Source organism: Gasterosteus aculeatus, chromosome 7 (genome assembly GCF_964276395.1).
Source record: "Gasterosteus aculeatus chromosome 7, fGasAcu3.hap1.1, whole genome shotgun sequence".
In the NCBI taxonomy this organism is placed as follows: Eukaryota; Metazoa; Chordata; class Actinopteri; order Perciformes; family Gasterosteidae; genus Gasterosteus; species Gasterosteus aculeatus.
In genome coordinates, this window is record NC_135694.1 from 30,681,194 (window position 1) to 30,704,272 (window position 23,079).

Consider the following 23,079-nt stretch of genomic DNA (forward strand, 5'->3'; position numbering starts at 1 on the left):
AGCCCGGATATCTAAAAACAACCCTTTGATAAACGAACTTGATATGCAATTAATATGATAAAAAATCATCAAACTTTCACTATGAAATGTTTTGGCCGTGCACAAGATTGTTAAAATTATAAACTTTGATGTAGTGTTTTTACAAAATGAAAAATGAAGTTTGTTTTGATGAACACATACATTGAGTGGCCTCTACTTAGATATGGTTAATATAGTTTTCATTTAATCGTATTCATCATTTAGCGAGCTGACCATGCCTTAAAAGCATTTAGAAATGCAACAAAAGGATTCACATTTACAAACACAAGGGTTTGACCAACATGAGTTTTAAATTCATGACAATAAACATTAAGCAGTGACGTTCAACCACTTTTTTGCGTAAAAGCCACTGAAAATGAAAAGTAGGCCTATTCAGGCTTATCTGGAGCTGATTTATTATTAACTTAAAAAAAGATAAATCTGCATCTGGAGTTTTTTCTAAACTGGAAGCCATTTAATCTGTCAACAAACAAGAATATCAGTCCAACCCTCACATACATCTTAAAATGTTAAATAAAATAACAAAGCCTAAAATGGAATGACAGAAGCTGCATCTGAAAACTCAAACCGTGCTCTATTTATTGAAAAAAAAGTACAAGCCACATGATGCTCTTTGTTAGTCGGATGTTTAATATTGGAATTTATTACAAACAATTAAAAAAATGTCCTAAGGTCTATGATGCAAGACCAGACGGATTAATAAATATATTTTCGGTTGGACATTTTTACTGTTGACTGAATATGTTATGAAAGCTGTGAGTGTGTTTTATTTGTTGTGACCTCGCATTTATGCACAGTGGGAGGTTTCAGACTCCAACACAGATACCAGACGTCTTTTTCAATATCGACTCTGATCATGTTTGGGATTCAACATACGTTTTGCTTTAGAAAAAGAATTCAATAATGTCAGACCTGAACTGATTTGACTAACAATATCTAATGATAACGATGCAGGAATCTTCATATTTCAGACAGTATGAGCCTCGAGTCAATTATGTTACCGTGGTACACGGACATTAATGTCACAAATAAAAAGAAAATCACCCATAGCCGTGACGCAATAAGACCGTTCGGGGGAAACAAAAAGAATATCCTCTTTAAAGTTCCCCAATTATCAGTTTTTCAATCATACAAGCAACAAAAAAACCAAAAAGCATAAACAACATAGTTATTCTGTCAGTGCAGCATCCTCTCACAACACATCGCCTTTCATAAATATCAACTCAACATATCTACACTATAGACATATGCAAATCATGCACCAAAACAACAGTGATCGACGTGTCCTTGAACCTAACACAGCTGCTGATTGCATGTTTATCTCATTCATTTAAGACCATATAACCATTCCATGACTATTCTTTAGCGACAATTCAACCTCTTACTCAACACTAAATTTCACCCAGACAAGGAGAGCAGGACTGGTGGCTGCTGGGAAAATGGTTTTAAAACTTGAACTGCAGAATATTATTCCACTAAAAAGAAAAATGTGTCAATTATTTTATTGTATCTGCTTCTTAAAGCACTGTATTTAAATAGGGATCTGTGTCAAAGAGTTTAAACTGACAGGAGACATATCCGCACACTTTGATCTATGCAGGCTACACTTTATCTTTATTCTTTAAAATCTGTGTCTGGAGGAAAAGTAATTCATTGGTTCTTTTAAGTGTTTAAACTGCAGTTGAAAAGGACCTCTGGTCAGAGAATTTAAGGTGTTCCTGTAAATCATTCTTGGTGTTGTTCACATCAAAAGTGATAGGTCACAAGGTCAAATGCCCGATTGTCGGTTTTGTAAAGTTATAAAAATGTTTTCGTGACGTCCGTGCCCATTTCTTAACACTTTAGGATGAAATAAAGGATTCAATTCGTAGGGTTCCTGAGCTCTACAGGTCAACTTTCCCTCCTTTAAAGTGGCCTTGAATAAAGCGTCCGACCTTCCAGCTGACGGCGTCTGGGGCACGAGGACAACCTCTGGTCCAAGAGGCGTCATGCGGAGCTCTTTTGATGGCATCTAAAAAGAGAAGAACCTCAAGGAGCTTTGGAATTACATAAAGAAGCTTAAAAAATAAATCAATTAAAAAGGGCCACTGTTTATATTAAAATCCATTATGGTCCATTTACACTTCTCTACCAGCTCCTCCTGTGTGCTAATGAGACCTTGTTAACGTTCTGAGAGGTTCTGATGACACTTCATAGGCGTCTTACTGCAGCAGAAACCACACAAGTATTATTTGGAACTATTTCCCCTCATTACCTTGTTGTCAGACTCTGTGATGATGAACTAAAGCAGTTATCCTCACAAAAAGGTCATTTTACCTCACAGGAAACAGGAGTGGTTTAGACACAGCGAAAAGAGAAAATATTCTAAATAAAGCACTTAAACTGAAGCTGATTCTTTGAGGCGTCTAAAATACTCCCAAACGTCATCTACTGTAGTAAAATACACCGACTGTGTAGAAGTACCTCATACAACCAGCAACTTTAACAATCAAGGTTGAAAATAAAACTTAGCAACAAGAGATGAAGGTTTTCTTCACCATTTCTGCAGCTTAAAAAATAAAATAACTGACATTAAGAACAGAGCAAAGATACAGTGGAAGATGTTTAAGATATGGAGGGTATTGCTCAATTTGTATTTCTATCTCAGTTAGGGGACGTGTGAGTGGTTATTTTTCCCTACGAATCTCCTTCATCGTGACCAGTCACAGGAGAGGTGAGAAAGAAGGAGGAGGCCACCGAGTTACGCATCCAGTAGTTGTCTATGTGAACCTGGAAGGAGAAGCTGCAGATGAAAAGTGCTTTTAGAAGACGACAAACCTTTCATTTTTGTTTTTTTTGGTCGAGCTAATACAGACAGTCGATTATCTACAGTAGAAACGAGACACGGGGCGACGCCCTCCTTTAGTTATTTACATTCTCTTTTTTTTTTTTTTTTTTTAGTAGTAGTGTTCTTCTTCATTGTTCCAAAGACTCTTCAAGGACACATAAGAGGCTCCTCGGGCCCCCGTCCGTCCGTTCACACTCTTCTTCTGTCTTGGGTATCAGGGACGAGGAGGAGGATCAATAATGTTATTGGGACCAGTGATGAGAGAAGGGAGGGGGGCCGGGGGCTGCTCAGTGGAATCATGTGTCCGGGAGCTGGTTGATGTCCGTCAAGTTGGTGTCATTGAGGATGACTTTGATTCGATCCAGCGACTCCGCCTGTCGTATTCGCTCCAGCTGCACCTGCACACGCACCCGTTTGATTCATTCAGGAACGACAGTCTGCATGCACGCGTACATACATGTATCTGCATGCATACATGTAGATACATGCATACATGTAGATACATGTATCTACATGCACGCATGGAGTTAATGGACCAATCAGACGACTCGCTCTTACCTGAAGGGTCTGAGAAAGTTTGACAAAGTCCTTCTGAACCTGCTCACTGACGTCCAGCTCCGTCTGCAGCCGCTGAGCCTTGTCTTTCTCCTCAAAGGCCTGAGTCTCTAGTGCACTCTGCAGGGACACACACACACACACACTACAGCAGCCGTCCTCTGGTGTAAAAGGTGTGTGTCCTCATACAGAGAGGAGAGGGTGGGAGGCACTGACCTTGGTGGAGGCGAGCTCTCGGAGCTGGCGCTCCAGGCCGATCCTCAGGCCCTGGAGGCTCTCCAGCGTCTCGGTCTTCTCAGATAGAACGCTCTGCATCTACAAGGACAGTAGGCGTGAGATGATGAAGACGACGACCCCTTTTGTATAAAAGAAGCTTCTTCTGCACCCGAAATTTGTTTTTTTCGGAGTTGTGAATTTTCTAAATTCATTAGAAAGAATCGGTTTCTTTCCCGCCCAATAACTTTTATTATGGATCAAATTAAATTCTTCACATCCTTCACCACCAGTTTCGAATTTCCTCCCAAACATAAATGGACTCCAGTGTTTAAGTGAAACCATCATCATATTCTTTAAAAACACACAGAAATAAGACAAAAGCAGTGGGATTTTCCGGCCTCCTCTTCTTTGGTTGATGAGCGGCGAGTGGCGGCCATTAAGCGCTCTGCACCGAGCCGTCACACATGAGACTCAGAGCTACGAAGTACCTTTTCCTTCTCCGCCTTCACCCGCTCCAGCTCCGTCTTCAGACTGGAGAAAGACGCTGTGGGAGAGACAGACACCGTCAGGACGCCCGATCCGGATCTCCGGGTTTCTCGCCGGAGGCGTTTCGTGGTCACGAGGGGGGACGAATTATAAGAACACCCGCGAGCAGGCGTCAGCGCGCACGTTACTCTGAAAGCCAGGTGAGGCGAGCTCTCGGGCAGCAAGTACACATTTGTAAAAGGTTTAGTGCACACGTCGTTACTCATCGACAGGACGCACGAACATCGTGGATACACCGGGGGGGACATTCAGCGACGGGATTCATCCCTCTGTGCACACGTAGGCCACTTCACACATGTTTTATGGTGCAGACTCACTGTTATTTATCAGCCTGGCAGCTCAGCTATTGACACACACACACACACACACACACACACACACACACACACACACACACACACACACACACACAGATTTAAAGTGTGTGTCGTACCTTCCAAGATGTCTGAATGAAAGTGATCAACGGAGGAGAAACAAAAGCAGAAACACAGGAGAACGTAAAAAGGAGGCCCGTGAAATAAGTTTGAAAACTGGAAGTTAAGGGAATAGTTCACCCATTTCAGCCTCTTATGCTGGATTATTGCTAAAGCGTTTATATAATTATGTGCATATTTGTTCAGATAAAATGAAAAAGCAAGTCTCAGGAGCTGGTTATTATAAAACATGAGTTTTTTGGGGTGAATTTGGCCTTTAAGTGTGTTGAAGTTGGTTCTTAGCGGGTAAACGGACGAACCGAGAGGCTCACCTATCTCCTCCTTGCAGCCCTCGATCTCCAGCTGCAGGGTCTCCTCCAGGTTCTCCTTCAGGCACTGCTCCGCCTGGTTCTGCTCCTTCAGGAACAGAATCTCCGCCTTCAGCTTCTCCTCCATGTGGTCGGCGGAGGTCCGCAGCGCCACCAGGCCCTCGCGCAGCCGCAGCACCAGAACATGCAGCTCCTGGAGACATGGGGGGGGTCATCATTGTCAGGTGGTCTTATTAGTTAAGACAAAAATGACATTAATAAGTATAAACTATTTATAATACTTTATACTGCAATGGTCGCAATAAACGCCCTAATAAATGAGGCAACACCTTCTCTTAGCAGCTCTATGTTTAACTTGCTGACAACATGCACTACTAAACATCAAATGGTTTTTGCCATTAATGTTACAGAGGCCAACTTAGTCAAAAAACACAAAACATTTAGAACACATAGTTGTCGTTTATGTGTGAATAAATCACATAAATATAGAGCATATATTTATGTTTAGAACATAAATATATATTTTTTTATTTTACTTCTATTGAGGTTAGAGAATGAAGCACCCAATAAGTGTTGTCATATTTATGACAACCTAAAAGACAGAATATCCTCAAACAAAATCCTTTCTTTTGAAAACAATATGTTGTAATTCTGGCGTCTCGCTGCTTGTGATGATCTCCTGGGAGTCTGGATACATAATACCCTCATAGAATAGAATAGTGTTATTTTCACATAAATAACTAATGGTGCTGTTGGATCGCTGCGTGACTTCCATGAGAACAGCAGCGTGTGCAGGGAAAATGTTGTTTGTGAACGGCTAAACGCCAACAGTTATTTAATAATTACATAGGTGCACATTAACAATGCGGACAGCAAGTCCTTGTTTTGAGAAACTTAAAACATATAAAATGGAAAATTCAAATCTGGAATCTCAATGATTCCAGATTTGAATTTTCCATTTTTCCAAAAAAAGATGACATGGTACTTGACAGCTCCTCATCTTGCCAGCCAGATGCTAACGGTGCTAACGGTGCTAACGGTGCGCTCCGCCCACCTGCACGGTGTCGGGCATGTGGAAGCCCTCCTGCTGCTGCAGCTCCTCGTGCAGCCGGTGCTTCCCCTGCAGGCTCTCGTTGTCCCTCTGCAGGCGGCTCAGCTCGTCCGCCACCTGCTCCCTCGACTTCACCAGCACCACCTGCAAGCAAACCAAACCAAACCAATCACTCCTCCGACTGCACCAGCACCACCTGCAAGCAAACCAAACCAAACCAATCACTCCTCAGACTCGTCGCGAGTCGGCTTGCCCCCCCTTTTCTTTTTTCTTTGTCATTTTGTCAGCTGTTATTAGGAGTCGCTGGTGAAAAGTGAGTCACCAGCTCTCCGCTCCGTCCTGCAGCGACATCACTCCGTTCGGTTTAACATTGCGATGCATTGACGACGGTGTAGAGACCCGTATTTCTTTAGGTTAAAACGACGTGCGTTGCAACGTCTTTATTCTGTCTGTGCTGTGATTCCGCTCGCAGCTGCAAAGTGACAAAACATGATTCTGTCTCACTGACTTCCTCCTTTTATCCTCTCACAAGGATCTGAGAAGAACAAATTCATATGTATTTGTCCGTTGTAGAGGAGGAGACATTATTAGATGTATTTATTCTAATGTAAAGTAGAACATCCGGTAGCCAAAGCGCAACTATTTGTCGTTACTTTCCTTTCCATCAAAAAAAATAACTACAACATATTTTATCTAAATCTTTATTTAATCCTACTGTCATCCTAACGTTGTGCTGGGTCATCTTATTTTTTCTTCATCGCTTTCTTTAACTACACTCAACTAATCGCAGCGTTTCTGTTGTGACGGAGGAGTTACATGTAGACACATTGTCTCATCTCCATCTTGTCTTGTTTGGACGACACCTGAGAGAATGCACTCAAACCTTTGCAGCAACCTGCAGCGTATAAATCTGCACATTTCAGTCGTGACCGATGACAAACATTTAGAAATATTTAACCGCCTTTTTGCCACTTTAAACATGCCAGCAGATACTCTGGGGAAGTGAGTTACTGTGACATCACAGCGACCGAGGCGCAGGGATATAAATCCACAACCCTGACGGGCTCAATTTCAAGTTCTGGCTGCGTGAGCGCAGGCAGTCTAAACAAAATAAACCGACGGTGTATTTTGAGTCACAAAGGAAGTGACTCCACATCCAACAAGGCGCTGCTCACCATCTGCTGCTGCGTGTTCCTCTTTGCTTCACTAAAGGCCTGCTGCAGTGTGCTGAGCAGCATCTCCGACTCCTGGACTCTCTGCATGAAGACGGACACCTACGACACAGGAGAGAAAGAACAAGAAGGGGGCTTCAGAAAGGCCTTTGATTACGTGAGGAATACCACTGTGTGTTGATACTCAAATTAAAGGGATGATTATTCTGTCAAACCAGATTTCCACACTGTCACTCGAAGGCACACGAAGCACCTAAGCAGATACCTGAAGGGAACGACACAACGTCGTTAAAACATTCACTGCGTTCAAACCTTGGCGGCTGTTTCTTCGTTTCCCGCTTTCATCGAATCCTCCAGATTCTGTTTCTCCGTCATCGTCCTCTCCAGCTGATCGTTGGCCTGACGGAGCATCACCTGCAGCTTCTTCACCTGCGAGAGACGGACACTCCCTCAGTGGACACTTCCACGATAACAGAAGACTCTCTTCCTGCCAAACATCTCCGCAGGCTTCTAAAAGAACAAAAAAACGCCGCACACGGACCTGATCCCGCGTCTCGGCCTCTTGTCCCTGGATGGCCTGCAGCTGCTTCTCGTAGTTGGAGCACATGTCGCACCGCCGGCCCAGCTTCCTGCCGGCGTTTTTCACCTGGTGACGAGGCCACGAAGCACTTACTATATTGACCCATTAGTTACTACGTTTACGCTACCGGACTATCGAAGTGGCAAATTAGACTCAAACAAACACCATTAATCATCTGCAAGTATTACCTGGAAGTAAGCGCCTAAAACTGCTTAGTTACAAACCATCGAACTCCAGTGAATCCAACATGAAAGCTCAGCGGTGTATCTAAACCATCGGCGACGCACCTCTTGCTGCAGGAGGTTCCACTCGCTGTCGCTGACGAGCCGGTAGCCCCCCGGCGGCAGGAAGGCGGTGTCGGCCGCGTGGGAGATGCTGGACAGCAGCGACGCCGTCTCCTCCTGCTCGGGCGTCATGGCCTTGATGGCCTTCTCCTGGTCCTTGGTCAGCAGGAAGTGGCTCGCCGTCAGCTTGATGGAGCCGATGGACGAGGTTTCGCCGAAGCTGGCGTCCGCCGCGGCGCCGCAGTCGGCCCCCACCAGGGGCCCGAAGTCGGACTCGTCGAGGTGTCCGGCCGACTTGGCCCTGTGGTTGTGGCCGCCGAGGCCCTGCTGGACGGAGAGCGAGGAGCCCAGGCTGTCGGTGGACTGGACCCGCCGCAGGTTGTCCACGTAGGGGTCGGCGCCCGCCACGTCGGTGTCCAAGGAGTGCATGGAGCCGTGGCCGCTGTGAGGCTGCGAGAAAGAGCAAAAAAAAAGCCTCAGAAATATGTGAATAAGGACAATAACATTCAGAAAATCTTCTTCTTTAAGCTTTTTGTGAACTATTACTAAACAAGGCTTAAAAACCGCAGTTTTAGAAAGAAATATCCTCTAGTTTGTGGTGTATTGCCCCCCATAAAGCACCATCGCCGTTCTGTGGTTGTCAGCTAGACAACGAGAGCCGCCATGTTGCCCGTGTGAAGCTCACGTTACACAGAACCACGAGGCGATAATGGCTCTCGAATTACGGGACGCTCGTACCTCCTCCACGCTCAGCCCCTGGAACGAGTCCTCCAGGGGCTCCGTGTTGTCTCCCTCCTCTTGCTGCAGCTCCTTCACTTGGATCAGCCGGTCCTTCTCGTCGTCCTCCTTGGACGGAAATGAGAAAAATACATGAAAAAAACGGTTTTGATCCATTTAGAAAATGTTTCAAATAAATACAGCACCATAGGAGACATAAACTCTACCGTTAGTAATAATGTTCACTTTAGTTTTGACAATGTGAGATATTAATGTAACTACGCGTAACAGATGTTTTCCCCGTGCGTACCTGGTCTTTCCTCTTCATCTCCTCCACCTGGCGGAGCTGCTCTGAGGACAGCACGTTCTCTATCCGCTGCATGTCCCTCATGAGGAGACGCTGGGACTCCAGGAACTGGTCGTTGGCCCTCTGCCACGTGTGCTTCAGCTGGTTGTGCTGCTGCCGCTCCAGCTCCAGCTTGTGGCACACTGGGAAAGGTCAGAGGTCGAGGTCGTTGTACGGGCAGTCTTCGGGCATTACGAGTATTTAAGACCTTCTCTACGGGGACTGGTGCAAGGCCAGTTAAACGTTCATCACAGTAACTTTAAACGTGATTGACACTCTCTCTCTCTCCCTCCCTCTCCCTCCATATGTACCCTCGTGGAGCTCCTTCCGTAGTTTCTCTGCGTCCTCCTGCAGGACGGACTTCTGAGTGTTCAACACAGCGACGTACATCTCCAGGTCCGTGCGACACGACTTCTCAGCCTCCAGGACGTGATTGAGCTCCTTCACCTGCAAGAGAGATGAGGAAATGCTTAGAAGTTCTCCACCTGCATCCCGAGGCCTCGGCCCTCCTACGTGTGACGTGACCGTGAGCTTGGCAGCCAACGGGAAGGCGTGACCCGCCGCTGACTCGCCTTGGAGGCCTCCAGCTCCCTCACGCGGTCCTCGGCCGTCGTCAGTCTGGCTTTCAGCGCCGCGATCTCGTGCTCCATGGGCATCACCACCGAACGCAGCTTCTCCGCATCCTCCTGCGCCTTTAACACACACAAACACACACACAGCGTTAAAACACGACAAATCCCCAAAGATATTTCAAATAAAAATGTACCCGTTGCAAATTAGAATCCCTTGTCCCTTGTGAAAACAAAGCCTACTTTTTTCATGGCGTCCTCCAGGTTGTCCTCCTGGCCCTCGGTGAGACGGCGTCTCAGCTCGCCCTGTTCTCTCTCCATTGCCTCCCGGTACTGGTTCCACTGGGCTCGCTCCTGCTCCAGGCGCTGGTGGAATTGGACCTCGTACTCGCACACGGTTTCTGGATGGGAGGAAAGCGTGAGATGAAACGGCGCCGCTCTTGGGAAAATCACTGATGACTTTACACTTTTAAAACACTTCTTCGTTGTTTTCGTCCCAGCTGGGTTTCACCTTTCATGATGGCCTGCAGCGAAGCCACCTCCTCCTGCCACTGGCCGCGGACCTGGTCGATGGCTTCCTGCTTGGTGTTCTCCGACAAGGTGGCGACCGTCTTGATGGTCTCCATCTCGCTCCGGGCATGAGACAGCTGGTCCAGGACGGAGCGCAGCTCCACCTGGGCGCCCTCCAGCTCCACGTTCTGCCTCTTCAGCTCCTCTGTGGGTGGAAGACAACACGGGGGCAGGGACACAGAGGTCAGGGGTCAGGGGAGAGCAGCACCGTGCGTCGGCCTCCACGTGCACGGAGACGGGATCCTCACCTTCCTTGGACATGTAGAGCTCCTTGAACTTGGCTCGCTTCTGGTTGAACTCGGCCTCCAGCTGCTGCTTGAGTTTGATGAACTCGGTCCTCTCCTGCTCCAGAGCGGCCACTCGCTGCTGCAGCTCCTCTGGATGAAGGAGAAGGAAAAATATGAAATAGAAATATGAAATCAATCATCTGGTCATTACGTAAATATGAAATCACCACCTTGAAATTACTCACAAAAGAAAAATGATTTGAAGATGTAAGCTTGGGCCCCGGGACCTTTTTTTGCTACAGCGCTCTCGGACATTTTCTATATATATATATATATATATATAAAAAGATGTATTATACATATATATATATAAAAAGATGTATTATACATATAATATATTATAAATATTATTGTATATATAATAATAATACATATAAATAATCACTTTATTTGATTAAAATAACTGACTCCTGCCCAAAGAGTTTATTGTTTCTATTGTTTGAATACTTTCTTTAGACGTGAGGACGTCATCAAAGTGTTTATTAATCCACAAGACAAAAGCAACGATTATAGTTGAAGGAATACTTCACCCACAACAGGAGTATTTATACATCAGCTCTCCGCTTGTTGTCTTTTATTCTTAAAGGAGACTTTTGTCTTAAGCCTCCCCGCTGAATGAAGAATGAACATGCAGAGGTTCTGGGGAGTTGAAGTAAATAGGGGACCATGTTTAATGACACCAACGATGGCCCCATTTGAATTCAATTCATCAAGATTTGTTTTTCTCCTTCTCTGAGGAGGCATGAGAGGAAAACCAATTACTCTTCACATAAAACATTTGTGAAACTGACATCACACATATTTACAGCTTTCCTCCTCAGACCTCTGAGATGGAACACGTGGACCTTCAGCAGGTCTCACAACCACATAGTCAGACTCTGAGAGACGGTAGTTTGTAACGTAAACGCAAGTTATGATTCCCTCTAATATTGAAAATCATATTGCAGTATCAGTTAAAATAACTGCGTTTGCATATTTTCTGCAAACGCAGAAAAAAAATTCTGCAGACGCAGAAAATATGTACACAAATATATAATATTAACGTTCACTTACCATTTAGGTATAATATCCCTCTACAAGATTATACTGTTGTACTGTAATATCGATTGTCTTTGGAGATCCAGACCAGCTTTACACTTTTTGCTTTATTCCATTAGGAAGGTGAAAGGATACAGTTACACATGAAAAAACTAAAGAATCAAGTATCATCTAAGTGGTCAGCAAATCTTATTTCCCAGTTACAGGAAATCAGTTAAAACATGAAAACATAAATCAATCTCACCATTCAATAGTAGTAAAGGTAGAGTTATTTTAACAGTCCCTAGTGTTTTGTTTATCTGTTGTATTTGATGATGATGAAGCACATTCTCTGGAGAGTCCTTGCTTGTAATTATCAATGCAGTATACGCTCACTTATTTAATTACTTCATTATTATTCCCAGACGAACCCTCCGAAGTGTAATCTGATGAACAAAAGTCTTCCAGGCCGTCTTGAAGTCTCGTGTGGTGCTTTCCTACACGTAGCTCTGCTTTACATCTTTTCTATTTCCTTTCTCATTCAGAACCAGCGGAGCGAGGCCCACAGAGCCGACGACACCCTCAAACTCTGACAGACCAACGGAAACATTGACAGACGCCAGCGATCGTGTGACAGCTGATCGGACTCTAAAGCAGAAACTCCATCAGCCCATAAGCTCGACACACATTCACAAGGCTACTTAGTGCTTTTAAGCAAACGTGAACTCAAAAAACAGAGGGACTTTGTTGTTATAAAACAAGGACTACCCCAACGGTAGTCTTCTTTTAAAGAACTTGTGCATTTGCTTTTACGAATGCACAAAGATTGCCATGTAAACAAAGTCAGTAATCATCAACAAATCAACAATAAGGTTCCACAAGATGCAAATACGGAGGAAGCTTAATCTCACTTCGCTTTTCAGCAGTCACACATATGTGTAAACATCCAGAAATAGTATGCTGAAAAAACGATGGTAGAAGAGGCTTCGGAGGTCATTAGTAACCAGGTTCCATATAGAGGACAAAGACCCGAGCACTTAGGTTCTATTACAGGCAATAACAAAAACGGTGTGCTATATATCCGACACTTACTGCCTCATCAACTGATAAAAAAGACCAGCTTCTAGTTATTTTCTGCTTAGATTTACTATGCATACATGAGTATGTAGAGATACAAGTGAAATAAATATAACCTCTTACCACACAACATTAAAAGCCATCAAAGCCAGAGTGCTGTTGTAGTCAATCAATCAATATCTTTGAAGATCAATAAGCAAAAGCATTTTGATAACCTGTATTACATTGTGGTAAAACCATTACAACATGCTCCGTCTCCATATATTGATGGAAATTACCCCAAAAGCACCATAGACCATCATTGTCAGGGTCTCATTACTTCACTGAATCGCACACCGGGGGTTCTCAGGAGTTTCCATAACATTTCAACTGCAGGATAAAAATTGGATTCATTATAATTCCAAATTATGCATATGGAAGAAATATATATTGTTAAAACCAAGTGTGGAAAGTGAAGCATATGAAGAAAATCAACATCTAAACACCTCGCATTATCAGGAATCAGGAAACATTTATTAGCCAAAATATGTCAAACATACAAGGAATTTGTCTTGGCGGTTAGTGCGCGACAGTAGACAGACAAGACAACAGTGCACAAGTAATAAAATAAAGTGGAATGAAATGCTAATGCAATGGGTTAGTAGAATAAGGCTAAGGCTATGGGTTAGTATAAAACAAGGGAATAAAGTTTAAAAAAATTTAAATATTAAAAAGTTAGAAAGAAAAATATTAAGCATAAAGTGCACTAACGAACAAGTAACAGACAAGAGACAAAGTGACAAGTGACGACAAAGTGATGAATTGCAGTTAAAGTGGCATGTGCAGTGTGAAGGGGAGTGACCGGTGGAATGTTATAGTCATTATTATGCTCATTACATAATCTGACACCTAAACGTCTACACCTGCAAATCGTGGCAGTGACTGTCAACAAAAATAAAAATAGAAGAGCCCTCAAAGCAGTATAGATTTTCCTGCAGGACCCCAAGAGGATCTCCAGGACCCCTGTTTGAGAACCAGAAGGAGAAGCCCCTTGCAGGACCGACCTCCTGTATTACGGTCCAGCCCCTGAGTGTGCAAGCCAAACACAGCACATTGTTATGCACCGATATAATATGACCCACATTAAAGAGTGACAAGGCCAGGCCACCAAAGGCCGACCTTTAGAGCATATTAGTCAGGCTAGCTTCAGCTAACAGCTAACCAGCTAAGTTGCAGTGGAAAAGAGAACGTTAGCTTGGTTATATATTAGGGTGCAATTGTATGGCTGCTATTCGGCGATATAAGTAAAGCTTCAGTAACTTCCCACAAATACGTCGATACGTAAAAACGCCAACTGCGTAGTGTTAATTGATCAATATTAGCCAGTGACAGCCAGTGACACGTCGCCCATGACGATGCTAACCCGGCTATGTTGACAAGGATGCCCAGGGAGGGCCGCTGGCTTCTGGGCTCGCACCTCTCAACACCCCGTCAACAACAGCAACAACAAAAACACGGACACAGCTATTTTACCGTCATGTTGGGACGACCGAGGGGGTCCCGAGGCCTGCTCGGCCATGGTTTTCCTGAGGGGCGCCTTGAGGCAACTACCAGGGCAGCGGGATAAGCGCTAGGAGTGTCCAAGAAAACAGGCTAACATCACAACTAGTGTTGCGCTAGCGAGGGCGTGCGAAGAGTGCGCTTTCCGGTACGCTCCTCCAAAATAAAGTGAGTGTGCCACGGCTGGAAAACGCTCGTTTGAGCTGTGACGTTTACGATAAAACGAAAAACATGCATAACAAATAAATCCATTTTGGTTTAACGTTTTCAAATGCTAAAGTTACGCAACTGCATCCCTATAATGTTTTTTTTAAATAATTACCATTTTATTGGAACCAATATTTTGATGGTAAACTGCCCATTTCCTACCTCTTAAATATAGCTAGCTTAAGTGAATCCGGCGTCCCCTTTCACAATAAATAATTTATAGGTATTTATTTTTAACTTAAGCGTCAAGTAACGTTTTCAAATTTGTTTAAATGTTTGATTAAAAAATCTAATTCAATAAGGCAGGTGTTCCTGTTACTAAATCTGTTCTGGGTTATACAACGGATATAACAACCGTCATTGAAGAGGAACTGAAAATGTACAGAGAAAATGGGTGCAGTGCTCATAATTTCAGGCAAACTCAATGGGAAAATGTATGCGTGAGATATCGGTTTGGACATCTTTAGCATTACTGAGACTGAGCAGTAGAATTTATCACAAAAACATCAACCTTCACATTTTCACACAGCTATAAATATTTGGCATGTTTGATTCTCCCAGAGGAAACACGCACACACACACAAACACTCACACACACACACACACACACACACACACGCACACACACACACACACACACACACACAGACACGCACGCTAAGAAAATTAGAAACTGCCATGCAACAGAGGATGACGCATTGTGGTACATCGCCATCTGCTTTTATCATTCATTTACTGAGAATGTTAAATACACTGAAGACACCAGCCGTTCTGTAAAAAGGTACAGCGCCGTCTGAGTATTTGAAAAGAAGAAGTTAGGGTTTGATGAAACATCATGAGGATAGGAATGAACCCTTTAACCCGAGTTATTACAAAATGATTCATGATAAATATAGTTGTTGGTTATTTAAGATTACACTTTAATGTACATTTATGTGTGACAAAACATTACAATCCAAAAGCTTCTGTATTCATCAAACTTTCCCAGAAGTTGGCAGGAAGCTGTTATAAAGAGGATGCGGAAGCTTGCAGATAACCAAAAAGGAATATTTATTTAATTCTGCTCATGTTGATAAGGGAACATAGAGACAATGTTTTAGGTAGCATACAAAAATAAGATGAAAAATTAGGTCATGTCAAGTTTAGGCACAGAGGCTTCATTCAACTTTACAGTAAAAAAAAGTCCCTAGAGCCCTCGCCTCTCAGGCTTGTTTGAATTCGAGGTCTATCATAAACACCGAAAATAAACACTCAGTCAACGCATGAAAAGGGGAAGTGGTGAATGCATCTTCTTTCCAGAGCTTCAGTTCTTTAGACTGGGAGGCACAAGTCAGACGTCTTTTGACAACAGCTCTCGCACCTGTTTTTTGCTGTTGTGTCTAGCAGATGGATCTACCCACGGATCTTTCGTCCAGGTTATGGATGCTTATTATTATTATTATTTTTATGTGGATTTTGATCAGCCTCGTCTTCATCTTGATCAACAAGTGCATTTCAAAGGCAGGTAGGTTGAACCTCGGCCCAAACACATCCTATTGGATAAATGTTTGCTTTCTTTATCTCTCTTCTTTTCTCTGTTTTATATAACAAATGCTACTGATGCTACATGATAATCTTAAGAAAGCCAAGTGGGAATATGTTATTAAACAACTATTTGATGCAGATCTCAGCAGAGTCAGTTTTTTTAAACACTATTCATCCCATCACAGGGAAATGGATTATACAGATGTTAAATATAATGTGAACTATGTTATGGGAGTGCTTGTTACTATTTGGAAAAATATCCCCAGTATCAATTAGATCACACTATTAGCCGAAATGGTATTTATCTTAAATGCTTAATACAGAAAAATAATGCTCAAGCATGTTTTTAATAGCGCTGGAAGAATTCAAATACTTTTAAGTATTAACAAAATCACGACTGTTGTAACAGTCTTAATTCCTTAACAGACCAAACAGACGAAGACGACCTAGAGAGTCACGTCTTTGTGTGTAGGAGTCGTTGGTTGGTTTATTTATGTATCATTGACTTTATTGCGGCACGGTGGCGTGGTGGTTAGCACTGTCGCCTCACAGCAAGAAGGTCCTGGGTTCGACTCCGCCCAGTGGCCTTTCTGTGCCTTCATGTTCTCCCCGTGTCTGCGTGGGTTCTCTCCGGGTTCTCCGGCTTCCTCCCACAGTCCAAAGACATGCTCTGGGGATCAGGTTAATTGGGGACTTTAAATTGCCCGTAGATGTGTGAATGTGAGTGTGAATGGTTGTGTGTCTCTGTGTAGCCCTGCGATTGGCTGGCGACCAATCCAGGATGTACCCTGTCTATCGCCCGAAGTTGGCTGGGATGGACTCCAGACCCCCCGCGACCCTGTGTGCAGGATAAGCGGTTTGACGATGGATGGATGGATGACTTTATTGCCCCGTGCATCCACACTGCTGCTTTTCATCGCGGACACATTTGTCCCGTATTTTCCTCCACAACTTTGTTCCCCTCGTTTGTGGAGATCTCCCTCCGTGAATCAGAGGCCATCCGGCGTCCTTATAATCCGCCGATGACGGCTTGTATAAGCGCTCATATTTACGCATTTCTTCCCACAAAAGTTCTTCAATCTGATTCGTTCTCTCGTAAACATTCTTCGTTATAATAATGGCCGTATCGGGCTATGAAAGCGGAAATGTGAGACTTCGTAAAGGACGTAGTTAGCGGACCAATCGCAGGCCTGGTGCGCTGCGGAAGGCGTGCGTCGAAAAATTGGTCAACGCACGCAAGGACGCAAGTAGGTGTGAAAGGACACGCAAGGGACTCTCGCGTGTCCTTGCGTGTCCTTGCGTCGCTCTGAAAACGCAGAAGCATAAATTAGCCTTTATTCCGCCGTGTTGAAAATGCTAATCTAGTTCAAGCTAGTTAGCTAGACAGCTGTACGCTAGTCTGCTAACTTACTAATTACGCCATGCTAAATGCTACCCTTTGCGCTAGCTGTATGTTAGTTAGTTAGCATGCATATTATCCCATGTTTCACCATAATAATAATAATAATCACTTTTTATTTTAATGTTTTATTCATAGTTTAATCATGTTCTGCGTAAATGTTGTAACTAATGCTGTGGAAAAATGTAGATAAAAAGTGCAAAGTGCAAAGTCAAACCGCAAAACTAAACCGTTCAGAAAATACAGTCTTTTTGCCACGTAAAGTTCAAACCATCAGCAGCTATTCAATGTGGTTATTCCTAATTTGAATATACAGAAAAAAGAAGTGAACAGAAGATTTAAGTTTCATTTTCAATATTATTAACTTCCTGTTTCTGTAGTTGACTGAAAAACCATATACTTTATCACCACAAATGAAAGGCGGGAACAGGAAGACCCAGACCAAACCCAGAACCCACCAGCATCATGACAATGAAAGTATTACTCTGAGGGATTGGCTGCAAAGCCAAAGAAAAGCTATTATAATTGCTATTATTAGTGGTGCCCACTGGATTTGATTATCTTAGATGAAACTTTAATAATCCCTGAGGGAAACTGCTGCAGAGACAGCGGCTCTGTATTTAGTAATCACAAGTAGAAGCACATATGGATACAAAAAGAGGATTATGAAAACATGAATACTGTTTGTGTATTGTGTATAAATACGATTTAATGTGCAAATGTTGTTGTTTTTTTAATCATTTCTAACAACATAATCCAGTATTCGCTAAAATAATAATGCTCTGGTTTCCATATTGCTCAAAGATTTATTGTAGACTTTTCTTATTTCTGCATTGCTTGAAATTAAGTGCTCTGCTTTTGTTTTTCCAAAGGAAAACTCAGAATCGCAGAGCTCCAGAGAATGTCTGGCTTCTCCACCAAGTAGGAAATCTCACTCCACTGGATTTTCCTCAGATTTCATATTGAATAGAAAAAGTTTCACATTTAAGGAGATGCATTTATTCTCTTTGTTTGCCGTGTATCACATGAGAAGAGTTATACTGCATGCATGTATATTTGTTGGTTAGATATAAAGCTAAAGTATAAAACATAAAGCTGTTGTTTTCAAGGCCCTGATGGAGCCCAACAATTTTAAATTGCAGATTTTGTTCTGATTAAAAAAACAGATATCAAGATATAACTTGCTTATTATTGAACTGCAAAAGTAGAACTTTAATTGAGACCAGATCCGAGTTCCACCCTGTTTGCAGTCATGAAATGTTTCTTCCAAAAAGAGTTTGTGACTAATAGATGGTTCCTGAGTAGAACCTTTAAGAAGAACCCTTTGGAAGCCTTAAGTTTGTAGCTTCTTAGTGAAGGACACATGTGTGAATTATATCAATATTCTCATCTGGCAAAAAAAGTGAATAAATGTGTTTCACAAAGTGTGTCACTGATCCATGAGGTTGGATTCTACACTCGAAAGTGTGAAACATTTCTTCTTCTCGATTCCTCAGGAGCAATCAATACCAGGGGGGCGAGTATGTTTCGGAGATCCCACCTTTACCTCCTCGGACACAGTTTCTCCTCACAGGCAAGAAACAAAGCACAATACACACGAGTCATTTTCACCGATCCTACACAAGAAGTACTTCTCACTAAACCGGAGGGAGTCTGAAGTGTGTTACACTGTAAACACACAGTGAAACCAGAGGTTTTCTCCACAAGGACCAAAATCAACAGTGGAGGAAAAAGTCACTTGTAGTAACTTTGATTGAGATGTTGAGGACTTCTTCCCTCGCTGGTGTCTGACCATAAGGCCAAAGGGATGTGTGAAATAAGGGAAGCAGTTTAAGATAAGTGAGTGATGACGGATGTGTGAAATAGTTCTAGCCATGTATGAAAAATGGATGTATATTTTGATGGAATCAAACATATGTTTAGAGTCAAAGGGTTTCATAAAATAATTAAACATCTGCCCCACTGTCCAGACTCCATAAATCTAGTAATAATAAACTGCTTTAATACATTTTTTTTTATTTCAGAGGCCCAAAGTTATGAGAACCTGGACGCCGCAGATGATCAGACTGATCGGACTGATCAGACTGATCAGATCGTCCACGAGCAGGACGTCCCAGACTACGAGCAGGTTGACCAGGACGTCCCGGACTACGAGCAGGACGTCCCAGACTACGAGCAGGTTGACCAGGACGTCCCGGACTACGAGCAGGACGTCCCAGACTACGAGCAGGTTGACCAGGACGTCCCGGACTGCGAGCAGGACGTCCCAGACTACGAGCAGGTTGACCAGGACGTCCCGGACTGCGAGCAGGACGTCCCAGACTACGAGCAGGACGTCCCAGACTACGAGCAGGTTGACCAGGACGTCCCGGACTGCGAGCAGGACGTCCCAGACTACGAGCAGGTTGACCAAGACGTCCCAGACTGCGAGCAGGACGTCCCGGAGTACGAACAGGACGTCTCAGACTACGAGCAGGTTGACCAGGACGTCCCAGACTACGAGCAGGACGTCCCAGACTACGAGCAGGTTGACCAGGACGTCCCAGACTGCGAGCAGGACGTCCCGGAGTACGAACAGGACGTCTCAGACTACGAGCAGGTTGACCAGGACGTCCCAGACTACGAGCAGGACGTCCCAGACTACGAGCAGGTTGACCAGGACGTCCCAGACTGCGAGCAGGACGTCCCGGAGTACGAACAGGACGTCTCAGACTACGAGCAGGTTGACCAGGACGTCCCAGACTACGAGCAGGACGTCCCAGACTACGAGCAGGTTGACCAGGACGTCGCAGACTACGAGCAGGACAAGCAGTCCGACTCTTTGAAGGCGGTGGGTGAGGACGAGCCTCTCCCTCTGATTCCACGGTACCCAGATCTAGATCCAGCAGCAGACAGTTTCTCAGAGGACGACTACGACGACATCGGGGGTGAAGATGAAACCGAGGGGGAAGAGGACTACGACGATGTGGCTTAGGACCACAAGAGAACGGGAGAGAGATCATTCAAGTAAAGACGCTGTCAACCCTCTGGATCAGGACGAAGTTCCTCGGGCAGGTGGAAGGTTTTCATGTGTTTCACAGGTAGAAGGGGTGGTTGTCTGTAGTTAATGTGTGGTTTTCAAGGACAAAAAAGAGGCAGAACACATACGTGACTCATTTTCCAGGCAAAGGATGTGTTGGTCAGTTTAATCTACACGAATACTTCATATTCTAATCATCCATGTTTGTAGCGTCTAAAAAGAACAAACTGCCTGTTTTCAGCTAAGAGGCTTTTTAAAATAGTTGATTCCATTTAAGGGGAAGGAGGATTTCCTTTATCTCTTTATTCAGTTTATCAGAAACACTCAACATCCGCATCTGGACACGTGGTTTTCACTTGGCAGGAAGGGGATGAAAAACAGTCATCTGAGAAGAAACTAAAGCCGTCAGCGAAATGTGGTAGAGAAAACAGTACAATACAATTATGAGTAAGTACATTAAATAGGAAAATTTGAGTAAAAAACCTATTGATTGGTTTAGAAAGCAGACAAGGCTCAGAGGCATTTCCTCCTTCTTCTTTTCTGCTGAATCCCAAGTTTTAGAGACTATGATCCCGGTTTGGTTACGACTGCGTCATCAGTCGAGCCGTCGAAGGCTTAAAATAACTATAAAAAAAAAATATTTTTATGCTGCCGTGTGGTTGACGCTGCATTCTGATTGTACAGCTGTTGATTGTTGCTGCGCTTTATGAGCTTTGACTCTCCTGTCAATGTAGCTGGGTTGCATTTAAGTAATTTAGAATATTAACATAGTCCGTGCATGTAGAAGTCATGGAGTCGAACTCGCACTTGAGTATTGTTAAAACAATCTCTTACCCTGATCAAAAATGCTTGGTGTAATGTCACGCTCATCCTCCGTCTTATACGTTCCATCTCCACAGGGGTCGTGTCGGGCCCCCCGGGTGGCAGCAGGCCCTCAGCAGCCTCTCAGCCCGGTCGTCCTCTGTGGATCCAAACATTGGATTCAAAAAGGGAAAGAATTCTACCAAAAAACATAGTTATTTGATCTCCGTTTATGAAAAAGCGCCGTTAAGCCAGCAGTTTGGTGACCCACATACATAATCTCTCACACTCTGACCACATAATAACATCCTGCCAGTCATCAGTCACTGCCTTACGTAGCCCTCGGGAAGTTTTAATGAATATAAGTGGATTTGAATGCCTCGGTTTAGGATTAAGTGATCTGACGGCGCTCCAAAGAGACAATGCAGGAAAAGAAAAAGCTGGGGGAAAAAAAAGAGGGGAAATTTTTGGGGGGGGAAAAAAATCCAGCAAAAACAGGAAGGTCACTGAGGTTAAACAATTTAAAAATGTGAAGAAAAAGACAAGATTCTTTCCTTTTTTCTTTTTTACAGTCTGTGCTGGCGTTGTCCACTGTGCAGCTGATTGATGGAATACTTAACTAATAATATACTATTTAGCACATGAAAATATATTAAAATGTTTTTTTGATGGATTTAACACATTATAATGTACTTGTCAGTGTATATTTAGTGTGTATTAATGTGCTGTGATTGCCAACAATCACAATCACGTAAGACAGTTATATTTTCATGTAGTTCAGGAAGAGTTTGGATTGTTTACCACATTAATAGAAGGATTTGTCTTATAATTAGGTTAATATAGTTATTGGCTCTCTAACAGAAAACATTTTCGTAGGAAAATCTTTCGTTTTTCATAAGGACTTTAATTTTGAAGAATCTAAAACGGAAGTGTAGCTGTAGCTAAAGTTGTGGGTTTGAAACAGCAAGCCCACGCTTTCTTTTTTGAAAATTCGTATAAATATTAGATTGTGTTGATAGATGAGAGGAGACAATGCTGTTTGAAAAAGAGTCCAAAAGGAATATTGACTCCTAAAAAACTTTATTTTATGTTAAAAACGTGCATCTTTATCAACACTGTTACAGCAACAGATAGAAATATATAAACGTCCAATTCGATTCAATTTTAAAAATACCATCAGAAATTATATGCAAAAAAACAATAAACAACCACATACCACGGTGAAAACACAAATGTAGTTTCCGTTACAGTATTATCTGTTTTATCAGAGGCTTATATTATTTTGGGATATTTTTATTGCCTGATTTTGTTTGTCTCAATGTTGTCCTGAAATGTTTTAATCCCAGTTTAACCACCAAAGGCACTTTGTTTAAAGTATAACATGCTGTATGAATTAGGTTGATTATTAAGATGATTGTTCCAAAATTGTTTTGTGTTTTATTCACACAAAGATTTCACGTGTTGTGGATAAAATGTTCAATGTATTTTAGAAATGCAGCATAATATTTAGTTTACCTAAGCGTAGTGTGTAGCAACCTGACATCCTGCCTGTACAGATAAAACGTGATTTGCTTTTTAATAATAGTTATGGGATGCACCATGATGTAATAAATAAAACGTAACGATAGAGCTATTTATAAAACAATGCAGTTCCGGTTTTAAAGCTGTATTTGGTGATACAAGTGAAAGTTGTTACGTTAATTGTTGCTATTGTTACAGTGACTTTCCCCTCTACTGTTTAACAGTTTAATTTGGTGTGTTTCCTTCCTCCTTAAATATGAATGATACTATCTGAACGGTTGTATGAATTGTCTGCTGTCTTTTCGTATTGGAATAAATCCTTTGCACTCTTTTTGGCATTTATTATGCTTAGCAATCAACATGAGAGAAAAGAAAAAGCAAGTAGCCATCAGCAATGATTATGAATAGAAAATGTTCAGTAAATAGAACGAAATAGGCGAAATACAAACGTAGTCTATTGTTTAAATGTCTAAA

The 23,079-nt window shown here is 42.9% G+C and overlaps 2 protein-coding genes across 4 annotated transcripts; one reads left to right on the plus strand and one right to left on the minus strand.

Moving 5' to 3' along the window:
• Positions 1-594: 594 nt before the first annotated feature.
• On the minus strand, positions 595-14,277 carry rabep1 (rabaptin, RAB GTPase binding effector protein 1). 2 transcript variants are annotated; one of them, XM_040183253.2, is made up of 19 exons: positions 14,108-14,277; positions 10,463-10,591; positions 10,156-10,359; positions 9,888-10,045; positions 9,648-9,767; positions 9,387-9,522; positions 9,040-9,218; positions 8,751-8,858; positions 8,016-8,462; positions 7,690-7,794; positions 7,461-7,577; positions 7,152-7,250; positions 5,980-6,120; positions 4,929-5,118; positions 4,617-4,628; positions 4,126-4,181; positions 3,638-3,736; positions 3,425-3,541; positions 595-3,264 (listed from the first exon to the last, which is right to left on the minus strand). In XM_040183253.2, exons 1-19 carry the CDS (start codon positions 14,151-14,153, stop codon positions 3,163-3,165), a joined length of 2,565 nt encoding a protein of 854 aa, XP_040039187.2. In that variant the 5' UTR covers positions 14,154-14,277; the 3' UTR covers positions 595-3,162. The 2 variants fall into 2 exon arrangements, with proteins under 2 accessions (XP_040039187.2, XP_040039188.2); XM_040183254.2 differs by lacking the exon at positions 4,617-4,628.
• A 1,317-nt stretch (positions 14,278-15,594) lies between these two features.
• On the plus strand, positions 15,595-22,936 carry scimp (SLP adaptor and CSK interacting membrane protein). Of its 2 annotated transcripts, XM_078106977.1 has the most exons (5): positions 15,595-15,845; positions 18,137-18,185; positions 18,761-18,837; positions 19,289-19,443; positions 19,474-22,936. In XM_078106977.1, exons 1-5 carry the CDS (start codon positions 15,728-15,730, stop codon positions 20,236-20,238), a joined length of 1,164 nt encoding a protein of 387 aa, XP_077963103.1. In that variant the 5' UTR covers positions 15,595-15,727; the 3' UTR covers positions 20,239-22,936. The 2 variants fall into 2 exon arrangements, with proteins under 2 accessions (XP_077963103.1, XP_040038606.2); XM_040182672.2 differs by having other exon boundaries at positions 19,289-22,936.
• The last annotated feature ends 143 nt before the right edge of the window (positions 22,937-23,079 follow it).